Source organism: Olea europaea, chromosome 1 (genome assembly GCF_002742605.1).
Source record: "Olea europaea var. sylvestris chromosome 1, O_europaea_v1, whole genome shotgun sequence".
In the NCBI taxonomy this organism is placed as follows: Eukaryota; Viridiplantae; Streptophyta; class Magnoliopsida; order Lamiales; family Oleaceae; genus Olea; species Olea europaea.
In genome coordinates, this window is record NC_036237.1 from 26,892,516 (window position 1) to 26,906,226 (window position 13,711).

The following is a 13,711-nucleotide window of genomic DNA, read 5'->3' on the forward strand; positions in this document are numbered from 1 at the left end:
ATAAACGAGAAGGGACCATACATATACATATTGATGGGTAGAAAGTGTGTAATTTTGTTTGGATAGCAACCAAAGTTTGCATTAGTTACTAAGGACCTGTTTGGTGCTAATTATGAAAATTGATTTTTTGACCGTTAACTTGAAATGTGGTTTCCATCTGTGAGTGAAGAGATAAAAAATAACGACTGACTATAGTAAGTACCAGTCAAAAAATTGAATTTTTTACTTGAAAAATCAGAACCAAAGGGGGGCTAAATCATAGTCCATATGTACGCGAGTGTAATTCCCAAGACAGTTTCTATCCAAGAAAATAAAAGGCAACTTGTTCTGTCATCACAATTGAACTAGAGAGGTTGTAAACTGCATTTATAAAATATAATTTTAAAGTAAAATTATTTATAACTATTTACATTATTATGTATGTCAAATACTTTATAATCATCTAAAAAAATACAAGCAAATTTCTTCATGATTCATATTCCAAATATCCTTCAGGGTATGCTGAAGAGATCAGAACTAGGATAATCGATTGTCATGCCCAGATGCTGGAAGGTAAAATCCTAGCCAGAAAGAGGCTCATTCAGAGAACCGTAAAGTTTAAGATGCTTTCTTTGATTTAAATATCTAGGCACAGAAAACGTAGACCACCATGTTGACGAAGCTGAGTCCAGCCAAGAGCCAATAGAAGTAATCAAGATGACCCTTGTTCAAGTTATCCGGAATCCACCCAGGATTTCCCCCTCGCGTTGTTAAAGATGTAACTACTGTCAGAATAAACGAGCTCAAATAATTTCCCAAAGAAGTTGTGAGCAATGACAAGGCACTACACAAACTGCGCATGGCGTCTGGTGATTGGTCATAGAAGAACTCGAGTTGCCCAATAAAAGTAAAAACTTCAGCGGCACCCAACAAGAAATATTGAGGTATTTGCCAGAAAATACTCAATGGTACAGCAACATTTTCATCAACCAAACCGAGCTCCCTTGCAAGCTGCAGTCGCTTGATCTCGACAACAGCAGCAGCTGCCATGCACAAGACTGAAATGAAAAGTCCTATTCCCATCCGTTGCAATTCTGAAAATCCCCTTCCCTTCCCAGTAACCCTTCTAGCAATTGGTACAAGGACCTTATCGTACACTGGAACCCAGAAAATAACACTGATAACGTCAAAAGTTGAAAGAGAGGCTGCTGGTATAGTAAAGGAACCAATCGAAGTGTCCATCACCATGCCTTGCTCTACAAACATGGTTGACATTTGAGCATAAACAGCAGAGAAGACTATTCCTGTAGCCCAAATGGGAAACATGCGTATCAGGATCTTCAATTCTTCAACCTGTGTTACAGTGCAAAGCTTCCAAGGATTAGAATAGTCCCCAGTTTTGCTTTCACCCTCCGAGACTACAGCAGCTTTATCAAGGCACCTACAGAAGTTGAACACCATAAGGAGATGGGAAACTTTTCTAACATGATTTTAACAGAATCACAATCTGAATTACATTACTTGGCAAATGAAAACATGACATTTACATGCTAGTAAAACCTAACATGATAAGAATGAAGGGCCAGCCAAGTTGGCATGCCAAACTTTACCTAGGCATAGGCCCAAGTTTGATATTGAATTCCATGAACCTCCAGCTCATGAAAATGAAATTTTTAAGGTAAATTCAAAATTATTATAAAATTAAAGAAACACAAACTAACGAGTTTTATTAGTATAGCCTTCACCAGATAGCTGAATCTTCACAGAATGCCCTTCAATTCTCCACTGTTTTTGAATGGAGGATACAGGAGCTTTTGATTTGCTAGAATCCCGTTTTCCAGAAAAATAGACGAGCTAAAAGATATTATTTATTTTGGCCAATATAAAAAGTATAACTACAAACAGAAGGGGTCTCATTTCAAATAGATATGTATAAATGTATTCAGAGCATATGTTGCATGTTAGAAATATTCTCACACAATATTGACTAAGAGGACTTAGCCATGGCCAAGTTAATTTGTGCATTCCTTTCCCTTTCAGAAAGAAATAGCATTTTAATCTCAAAAGGGGTATTTAAATAAAATTACCATTTACTGATTAGTTGCTAAATAGTTTCCAGTTAGCAATCATGCATTAAGCAATTCTAAAAATGTAAAGGGAGAAAAAGTACAGATATAGCTCTTGACAGGAAGAAGATATGTATACCAATCAGATGAAGAATGCCATTCAAATTAAAATGTTTAAATAATGTGAAATTGGCTTTTCCAGGATTATAAAAATTTGTCTCTACACCACGACTATGCTACGCATGCATCTGGCTGGCCAAGGCTTCACTTTCAACTAGGGTAGCATGTCCGTATCCGACACGCGTTAAATAATGACACTCAGACAATCATCATTTTTTTATTAAAAATATTGCATATTTTTAACTCAAAGTTATTAATAAATAACAAATATGTACTGATATTTAAAATATTTTAACAAGAAAATTAATGACAAGTATAAAACTATACTTATGCTATATAAATAAAAAAATTTAACGAATTTAATCGATGTGTCGGCAATGTGGTGTGTCATTACTTTCTGAAAAATCATGTGTTGATGTATCCAAAACGTGTCGTGTCAAACACGTGTGTCCGTGTTGGTTAATCATAGATTCCACCATTTTCCAATTATGGACTGTACAATTACTCCTAAATGAATGAACAATAAACACAATTTTTCCCTCAGGAAAAAGTACAGGCATGAAGGGGAAGAATCTAAGGGAAACAAAGCAGGGCTAGAAGGTTCAAGAAGCAATTAGATGTTATGTAATAACCTTACTTTAATTCATCAGTGTGCAGCAGTTTTCGACTTCCTTCAATAGCAGAGCATTTATCTGATGTCTCATACAGGAGGCTACTCTCAGTAGGGACGGTCAAATTCCATTTGTGGCACGATGCAACCAAAACCTGGCACATTCTGGTTATAGGGCTTCCTCCTGGCTTCTGAAATCTGTAAAGAGAGGTACCTGAAAAGAAACTCACTATGGCAATGCCCATAAACACTGCAGGAATGCCAAATCCAAGGCCCCATCCTGCATTATCTTGAATCCACACGATTAAACTACTTGATATCAAAGCACCAATGTTGACGGAAAAATAAAACCAATTGAAAAAGGAACCCTTCTTAACCCTCTCTTCAGAATCAGTATCATCAAACTGATCAGCCCCAAAAGATGAAACGCATGGCTTGATCCCTCCTGTTCCAAGTGCTATTAGATATAGCCCAAAGAAAAATACTGCATACTGCGCGGGAGTTGCTGAAGGGCAGACGGAATCCAGACATTCGGCAGGCTTAAAAGCAGGAACAGATGCAGACAGAGTCAATGTGCACATTCCCTTCACAGACAAATTAATATAAAGGATCAAAAGAAGGTAAGAGATTCACGAACCAATGGAAACAGTAAATCAATGAGAAAAATATAGGAAAAAACTCATGTACTCCTGGTGCAAGTAGAATAACCTATTCACATAATATGGTTTAATGTAAGATATCCAAATTAGCACTCAAAATGTTATTGATTTCAGCCCCTCCTTTTGGGTAAGAAAATAAAAATATAGAGCTTTATAACTCAAAACCGTAAGCATCAAGGTTAACATTGTTTTAAGATGCAAAGCTCATAGTAGAAGGAGCATCAATGTCCTTATAGAGTTATTTCGTCATTTTCTTCACTTCGTTTATCATGTCAAATTATCCTGCTTCCATTCCTTTTGTCCTCTTCATGACTTCAAGCAAGCTTTTACATTATATTGCTGTATCTTTTTCACATTCTTCTTTCTAATTGATAGGGTACAATATGTTATCCCACAAATAACATATAATTCTCTCCAATATCCTAAAAAGTCATGTCCTCAAATACCACGTTCTAATAGGTTAGAATAACCGGTGCTGTAAGAAGAGAGATTGAAACTTTGAAGAAATGATATAAAGGTTAAGTTTTTATACCAGAGATTCTCCAATAAGGCTAAGAGAATGTGCTACTATGTCTTTTGAAGTATACTCTCATTGAAGTACCATTTGGTCTGCAGACTGTTTTCCTACTCAAATAATTGTGATAAAGGTGCATAAAGAGAAGGAAGGAAGTGGACAAGATCACGTGGATGTTTTCCATTTACACAAAAATAACAAGGGTGAATATCTATTTCTATTCCTATATTTAGAGTTAGGGACCAAAAAAGTGTTGAACATGGAGTCTGTGAGCTGCCAACCGCCATTGAAGCACAAATAATCAGATCGTGCAACCATGTACTGCCAGTAATATTTTCATATAACTAGTAATTGGAAAGATAAAAAAATCAGAGGAATTAATACAATAAAGTATATAGTGGAGAAGACAGCAATTGTCCAATATCTTCCCCAGTAAGCATCTGCTAAGACAGCCCCAATCAGGGGAGTTAGGTAGCAAGTGCCTTGCCACGTGGTCACATTTCTAGCAGCAGAGACATTTCCTTCATGTAAATATTTGGTAAGATAGCTAACAAGATTGGTAGCAATCCCATAGTAGGCCAAGCGTTCACAACATTCAGTCCCTGTCAATTCAAGAGATTAGCGATTGAATGTCACATATGCCCTAAAGGGAAAATGAAAAGTTATAGGGTAGATACCAAGAATAAAAGGGCATGCTCTCCAATTTCCAGTGTTTCTCTTTAGAATACGGTTCCCCTTAATGTCAACAGAACCATCTCCGGTGTAGAGTTCATTTCTTTCATTCTAGAAGAATAGAGAAAATGTGAGACAGCAGAAACCTAACGAGCACCTAAAAAAATTAAGAAATGAGAAATAGCCAAAGACAACAACCATTTAAGTAACAATATGCAAAATTCATAAAGTTAGTCTCTCTGTGTTAGAGCGTGTCAGCAGGCTTTAATGACTATATCAAATTAATGCCGTTCTCTTCATAGTTTGACACATCTGGAAACAACTCGTTTTGATTAAAAAAGGAGTTATCAAGAATTCATGATCCTTTGATTTACACTTGTTTGAACGTCCACACTACTTGTCCAACTTTCTTAGCAAACTGTTAACATTTGAATGGCCCAGAAAATGTAGGACATTAATGTTTGCATTATTCAGAATTTGTTCCACTTATACATATCAAATATTTCTACTCGTCAACCCTCAATAATAATGAATTAAATGACCCAAATTGTGTTCAACAAAATTAAAATATGAATCCAATTTTCCTTCCTTCACCCAACCAACTGCATAAACAGAAGCTCCAAACAGAACTTGTCACAGGTTGAACATATAAATAATTTTAGATTCTCAACGCATTCCATTTCCTTCTTTCTAAGGTTTATTTAAGATTGAAGGTACTTTATTCCAACAAATTAGATACCCATAATACAGCAACCAAACGCAAATAGAAAAGTTAGATTGACAGTATGAAATATTAAGTCGTAATGAATATTTTTAATGAAATAACATGAAAATAATTTTGTCCGTCGACAATATGCAATCAAAGGATGAAAAAGACCTCTACAAATCCCTGTTCCAAGAGCAATCTCTCTTCTTCATGAGTACCCATACAGCTGCAAGCTATCTCTCTTTAATTTTAGGAAATGTGACGCAACGTGCTCGGAATGTTTCAGATCCACAAAACAAGAGATTTCAAAGAAAGAAAATGGGATCGAATCGAGTTGGAGTTAAACTTCTCTATAAAATATATATTTTAATAAATATTTTTTATATTTCTTCTTACTTTACTAATAATCGATTTAGGTGTGGAGAAATTGCTTTATTCAATTATTAATATTTATAAATATATAATTTTTTTATTTTTTTATTTTTTTATTAAAACTTCAAAGTTTGGAAAATATGGATTTGTAAAATTTAATTTAAGTTAGAGTAACAGACACTCCATAACCATCCAAACAAGTATTTAAGGAATGATCCAACGTGGGACCTAAAATGGAATTCATAGATGGAGACTAAAGAGATTATATGAATAATTATAATTATGTACATAAACAGTTTGTATAAGGAATATATAATCCGGAGTTTATAACCTAAGCGTCCGATGAATGAATAAAGGTAGATGACTAATGGTTCATTTGACTTGACTTTTATTTTTACTTTTACTTTTGTCTTTTGTAGAAAACGGTTTGTCTACTTGTTGTTGAAAAATAATAACAAATAATAGTGTTACCGTAATTTATATTTGGACAGAGTAACGACGTTTGGATGGTTTTGAACGGTCGAGGCAAGAGTTCGACTCTTTTTCCTTAAAACAATAATGCCCCGCACTGGTACTAACGGTATTGCAGCACTCGTTTCCCAATATACAACGACCTCGTCTTGTAATAGTAGTACTTCAAATTACAAGATCCGACGAACCCGAAAAGTTTAGATCTCTCCACACACACTGGATGAGTGAAATGCACGAAAAGTAATTTTCGAGGACTGAATTATAAGAACAAAAATTATGCAAGGGCAAAGGGATAATTTCGGGAGAGTAGAAAATCAATTCTGATTTTTGGAATGAATAAAAACCAGGGTATGGGGGCCTATTTATAGATGTTGAAAGGTTGTGTCACAACAGACACAACTGTCGAAAAGTTGTGTCCAAAAGACACAAACGGTTTGGACAGTCAACCGCCACTTTGGACAGTCAACTGCCAGAACCCGTTAAATTCTAGAAGCACCGTACCACGTGTCACTCACAGAAAATTCGGGGAAGAAAAAATTAATAACATAAAATATATTATTATTATTATAATAAAATAATATAATTAAATGTTATTTTACCAAAAAATATATATCAACTTGGCCCAAGCCCAAGACCCACGACCCTTGATCGTGCCGAGCCGGCCGATCGGACTGCGGCGCGTACGTGTGGATTTTGGCTTAACCTACTAGCATGTAGGTTCTATCCCCTTCAAAAACTATTGATACCTCTTGGGGCTCAAACCCAAATCCCAAATTTGAGCTATATAAGGTGGTTTATATTCTTCTAATTTTTCTATGTGGGATTGGTATTTTCTAATTTCCCACCTATTTTATTTCAACATCAAGTGGGCATCTTTTGGTCTTAATTTCTCTTTCACCCTATATATCATATTAATCTACTCATGGAGTAAAACACATTCGTTCAAAGAAATCTTATTTCCGATTAACAAGACCCACTAAATTAATTGGTCAAAAGTTGGTCAAACCAACTAATTAAAACCAATTTTTCCAACACTTGTACATCTGGGTTGACATTCCAGTGTACAGACCCATTCATCGGGGTGTCAATCCTGATGTACAAATAGAAAAATCCATCTATTAGAGCTACTGAGACATCCTAGTTTACAAACTCCCTCATCGGGGTGTCAATCCCGATGTACAAAATAGAAAAATTCATCTATTAGAGATACTGACGTGGCCAGCGAAATTGCTAGTGTCATATCAATATTGTTAACTTTAATAATCTGAGATTTATAAAAATAGTTGCGCCAGGGAAAAGGATAGAAGAATGATCTGATGCAAGGGTTGCTGAACTTTACCTCATACTTATCAATGGTTATTGAACTTTAAAATATTTCTTCATGGTCGCCGGACTTTCCCTCATGTACTCCATAATCAATAGAATACCACAATTATTTTCCATTGAAGAGACTTATAAAAACATTGAAGATAATTTTCCACAACTATTTTCTATTGATTGGATTTTAATGGATATGGAATATAACGAAGCCAACAACGCTGTCCTCAAAAGTTAAAAGAATGAGATAATTAATTCTCAACAATATGCATAAATTTATCTAAGGCTGCACAATTCTTGAATTGAATTAAAGAATCCGAACATACACATGGAAAAAAACTATACAAGTAAATTGCCATTTAAATCAAACCAAACCGTGAATGACAATCAGATATTTCGATTGAGTTAATTGGTTTAGGTATGTAATATTATCAAACCGTTAAAAATGATTTGGTTAGAAACGTGAGTCCTAATTTGGATTCAATTTAGTAATACATATTAAAATATAACACAGAACTATACAGAAATTGAAATTATAGTTTAGTGATCGCCTTTTTACTTTCCTCATATTAGAAAAAATGTTATGATCGTAATATTTTTGTCACACCCAAAACCTCCAACCTCCAAGTAATAATAATAATAATAATAATAATAATAATAATAATAATAATAATAATAATAATAATAATAAATAAATAATCGTTACAATCATAATATTTGTCACACCCAAAACGTTCATGTACATTCAAGAGAGTCTCGTACTAATGCTCATAAAACAATAATTAGTTCAGGAAATATAACTAGTCATCTTATAGAAACTTGTAGACACACATTTATCAAAATCCCTCCGAAATGAAGATAATTAAGTACGTGAACTTATCGAAATTACAAGTGTGAAATTTCTAAATATCCTTAATGATATTGTTATCCAAGGACTTCGAGGTCCCTTCCAACACCACAACAACTTTATCGCTAAGGTCAATTTACGTACTAACTCTATACAGTGATAATAATTAGGTTTTATAACTTAACAAAGAGTTTATTAATGTAGGAATTGATGGAAGACACCATGGTTGGTATATTTTTCACTCCTCTGCAATATTTTAATAAAGCACATTGTGTGTATATGTTGGGAATCTACTTATACATGCACAGCGGAATTTAAAATAATTTTCGATTCTCACCAAGAATCGTCTTTGTGTTTAGATAGAAATTGTGCTAAGGATTGTACCTTTGAAGAATTCTGCAATCCTTTTGCTTTTCTTTTCGTTCCATCAACCTTGATTCGCCACCACAGCTGTCCAATTGTCTAGTCTCCAACGGTGTTCCACACAGAGAATAAGATTGCAGCTTTTAGGGTTTTCTCTTGTGCCAACAAGAATAATGAAAACCATATGGACCTCAAACCCTAGCTATATATTTATATAAACCCAAACGGGCTCGGCCCGGTCCGGTCCAATATTTAATTAATCCAATTAACTAAACCCGGTCCGTGAATTAATTAATCCAATTAATTAATTCGGGAATATAAATAACAAATTCAATTAATTAATTTATCCAACGATTGTTAAATTAACCAATTGGCAATTTGCAATCTTCCAATTCTCTTTTGTGTGCGACCCATTAGATTCCCGACCACGATGCCTAACGACGTGAAATATTATTTTGATCTAATCAAAATTGATAAATTAAAATACCGTTTTAATTTATCGTCAATTCACACTCACCGTCCCTGATTGACATCTAGCAATGTGTCAGGGAAATACATGTGACGGGAAATGTCACGTGGTATGACAAAATCAAATTCGTTCGTTTATCGTGAAACTATAATCCCTTCGTCAATATGATCCGATCAATTACAAGATATGGAATTGTGTCAATCTCGATCATCGATCATATCTTTCATTCCACTATTAAGTCAATATAAGTCGAAAACTTCTTTTCGACTTATGAGTACACCTTGGCCAAGAATTTCATCATCGACTTAATTGAATGAAACGCAGATCATAATCTCCTACTATCTAAGAGTGACGAATCCTTTATTGATCTGTCACAACCTTTATACGATTCTTGACGTACCCGAACGATGTCGTATTAGCGGCCCTTTTCAGAGCAACATCCAACACCGCCAAAGTATGACACTCCTCATATAAAGTACCATGACGACCTCAAGTCAAAGGACCAATTCCACTACCGAACGTTAGAGATTAACCACTGACACTCAGATAGTTATCCATGTGGAATCTGTCGACGGGTCTCCAATGTTTTTGTTCTATAACAAAACATACACGTGTTCATTTAAGTGTCACCACACTTTAACTTGTGAGATCAGCTACTTACTTCACAAGTAAGAAATGCCACACGTGATGGTCTATCCGTAATAACGATATCCGTATCTCGTTATTACTTACGACCACAGATGATTTAAGATTCAATCAGATGTAATTTGCATCTCACAATCACAACTCCTTGTGAATAACAAATTACAAATATTTGAATCTACGGATTCTATTATTTATTTAATTGTCTATTAATTAAATAATAGATCTGTCATTTAATTACATTAAATTATATATAAAAGTATTTATGTCCAAAGTTGATTGGACCTAGGACATAATACTTAGAAACTCCCACTTGCACTAGATCCAATTACTTATGTATCAAATATCATAAGTCTACATGACGATCATGTTTATACTACGACAACTCTTTGTCAGTAGATCTGCAATATTATTAAATGTGGAAATTTGTTCTTCTCTTTGCGTTATTTCTATGTATTATCTCTCTGATGAGATTACACCGCCTTAATACATGTTTGGATCATTGATGAGACCTTAGTTCCTTTACTTTCACAATGGCTCTATTGTTATCATAATACTATTGTATGTGATCAACAATATCAGAAACTATTCCAAGTTCATTTATGAATATCATGATCCATATTGCAACTCTTTGCTACTTCTGAAGTATTCATGTATTAGGTTTCTACTATTGAATCAACGGTTGTTTCATGTTTGGAACATTTCCAACATACCGCTTAAGAGTAAATCAGTTTCTCCATATAAAATTTTCTCAAGATTTTATCTATGTAAATTGGGATGAGTTAAGCAATCTTCTAGATCTACCTCTATAAATCAAGTTGCTTATCCCATTTCGTTTATGAATAATCCTTTAACAACCATTATTTCAACGATTGAAACATACGGATATCATTTTTTATAATATTAGGAACATGATAATGCTCCCACTATTTTCTTGTAAATACACAATTCGTCTTCAAATTTGATAAAATCAAACGCTTTGAATTTTCTATCAAATTGAAGATTTCAGCTCCATAGAGACTTATCTTAACCTTTAGTTACGATATGCAACTGTTGCAAATAAAACCCGAATGGACTTCAGCAAGGTCACAGGAGAAAAGTTTTACCAAAGTCAACACTTAACCTTTGCTTCTAGTCTTGCTTTGTATATATGGATGTCCACTTCCATATCGACATTTCCCTTCTAAACTATTTACAAAACCTTATGGGTTTTATTCCATCAGGAGGCTTAACCAAGGTCCAAACCTTGTTTACATACGCCGAGTTTATCTCGAGTATAATGGCATCATGCTGTCTCTTTTAAGTCAACACTTGACTTTATTTTGTTGCAACTAGCAGGTTCATTATCCTGGATCACTAATACCTGATTAATGATCATGAATTCGCACCTTCTTGAAGGTCAAATGATCCTACTAGATTCACATAGAGCTGTCATGTCCTCAGGAGTCTTTACTTCCTGATCCAAAGTATGTCACATATCAGATATGGGATCAAACTCGGATTTATCTACTTGGTTAACTATATCTGTGGACTCTTGAACTCTTTCAAAATTCTATTTTACTCCCACTGTCCTCTCCTAGAGTAAACATTTTCTCTAAGAAGACGATGTGTCGTGAGACGAAGACTTTCTTCATGATAATAGAATTTATATTCAAATGTCTCCTTTGAATATCACACAGATATGTATTTATCAGATTCGGTCTCAAACTTATCCAATTTAAGGCACTTCAAATAAGCGTCATAACCCCAATCTTTCATAAAACATAAATTAGGACTATTGTCTTTCCATAACTCGTATGGAGTTCTGTTAACCAATTTAGATGGGACATGGTTTAGTGTGTTGCACACTGCAATCAATGCGTGACCTCAAAATAATTTTGAGAAATTTGCATGGTTTGTTATTAATCGCATTATATGTAATAATTAACGATTCCTCCTTTTAGATACACCACCTTGCTGCAGTGTATATGAAAGTAATTATGCTGATCTTTCTTCTTTTCAAGCAAAAGAAGATTTGGTCATTGTGCCAGACATGCATAATTTGTACTTGTCAAAATCAATTAATCCCAAGTATACACATTTATGTAACTTTGGAATTAGATTTCATCTAAATGACAAAGTCTGTCATGCCAAATTTTGGTAATAATTAGATTATAGTATTTATGCCTTATAATTTCTATACTCATTATAGAATCCTTAGTATTAAATAATATAAATGTCGTTTTGTAATTTACCATAGCCATTAGGATCTTATTAAGATAAACAAGAACAACTATTGTCCTTAACATTAAAATAGTTCATGTCCGAACATGAAATTCATTTTAATGTTCCAACTATGGTTGGTATAAAATGACATTTCTCTAATTCTAATACTAAAATCAAAAGGCAATGGCAAGAAGTATATTCATACAGGCAATGCAGTAACCTTTGCTCATCTCTAACATGTATGTCAACTTCTCCCTTTCGCAGTGGTTTACTTCTATTTAGTTTCTCCATATTTGTAGAAATATGATATTTACACCTGGTATTATATACCTAAGAAACTCGTGACGTAGACGTAAGCCATACAATATTCCTTCCAATGACCTTTCATTCTATAATGAGACCAAGGGTCATTAGATTTGGTATTTGTCCTTTCGCTTATACTGTCTTAACCATATTGGGTGCTTTCACAAAACCCCTTTAGACTTCCTCTTAATATCTTAAGAGGAATCAATGGTTTGCCCACTACCAACTTTAATAAAGGGCTTAACAGTCATAAGCATGTTAAGCAACTTAATAATTTTGTATTCGAGTTTATTCACGTTAAATTCATAATTAGTTGTGAATAGCTTTAGCTGACAGAGATTGCAAAACCAAGTCACTACTTAGTTCATGGTTCATGATTGAAATCAATTGAGACATTTCTCAACATCAATCATTTTCAGTGTCTAAGCATTGATTGAAAATTACTCTGTCATTTCGCACCGGTATAGTTGTTTGGAAGTCTCATATCCTTCCACACATGATTATTATCATACAACTCTTTGTAATGAAAAATTATGTATTAACATCTACACTCTCAAGTTGCTTTTGTAACTCAGTGACATAGCTGCAAGTATCACATACGTTGCAGTACTATTATCATCACTGCGTTTACTATAGTAGCCACCTCTTCTTTAATCGAGTCATCAGCAGGTGTCTCTGGAAAGGGCTATTCAAGGACGTGACCAATTTTCTCATACATAAGAACAATTCTCAAATTGCAGTGTCAATTAAGAAAACATAGTTTGGTTGTTGACATCTAGTATGCCATTCAAAACATATGGTTACTCAAATTCAATAAATATAAATGACAAAAGGAAAGAATAATATAAAAAATGCATCAATTAATTTAATATGGTCTTTTATTAAATTAATTATGCTCCCACTGTTTAAATAAAATTTATGATCCTCTCACATAAATTTATGGAGTCCATGCTTGACTCCCAGTGGACTGAGATCCTATCTATTATATTAAGACCTTGAGGGTACTCAACAAACCATAATATAATATTTGGGTAGATACTATTATCAATTGTATCTCTATACAACTCTCAGATCATTAAGCTGACAACTCTTTGTTTTCACACATTTTATGTGTTAGCTTAACATGCCTCTAAAATTTATCTCCTTGAGTGTACTCAACAAAAGATAAATTTTAGTTAAGTTAAACCCATCATTCAGAAATATCAAATATTTCATAGTGTCAAACATATCTCTAATGGACCAGCCTTGAGTGTACTCAACAAGTTGAGACGATTTGGGACTCTGATTTTTCACTATAATGATGGAAGGGGATTACAAATGTGACTTAATATTTTATGTAGGGATTTTGCATTCATGAGTCTCATCAACAACAATACAATCATATATATATTATTAT

The 13,711-nt window shown here is 34.0% G+C and overlaps 1 protein-coding gene across 2 annotated transcripts; it reads right to left on the minus strand.

Annotated features, from left to right (window-relative positions):
* Positions 1-351: 351 nt before the first annotated feature.
* On the minus strand, positions 352-5,681 carry LOC111399183 (protein NRT1/ PTR FAMILY 8.3-like). Of its 2 annotated transcripts, none has more exons than XM_023026459.1 (5): positions 5,498-5,681; positions 4,626-4,731; positions 4,447-4,550; positions 2,803-3,359; positions 352-1,420 (listed from the first exon to the last, which is right to left on the minus strand). In XM_023026459.1, the coding sequence occupies exons 1-5, from the start codon at positions 5,546-5,548 to the stop codon at positions 625-627; spliced, it is 1,614 nt and encodes a 537-aa protein (XP_022882227.1). In that variant the 5' UTR covers positions 5,549-5,681; the 3' UTR covers positions 352-624. The 2 variants fall into 2 exon arrangements, with proteins under 2 accessions (XP_022882227.1, XP_022882222.1); XM_023026454.1 differs by having other exon boundaries at positions 4,333-4,550; positions 5,498-5,680.
* Positions 5,682-13,711: the final 8,030 nt, after the last annotated feature.

Bases quoted from the DNA above. Each gene is read 5' to 3' on its own strand.
- LOC111399183 (XM_023026454.1), bottom strand. From the start codon at position 5,548: ATGGGTACTCATGAAGAAGAGAGATTGCTCTTGGAACAGGGATTTGTA. The intron at 4,732-5,497 runs GTCTTTTTCATC...CTATTCTTCTAG, and splicing joins TGGAACAGGGATTTGTAGAG to AATGAAAGAAATGAACTCTA. The intron at 1,421-2,802 runs GTAAGGTTATTA...CAACTTCTGTAG, and splicing joins CTGCACACTGATGAATTAAA to GTGCCTTGATAAAGCTGCTG.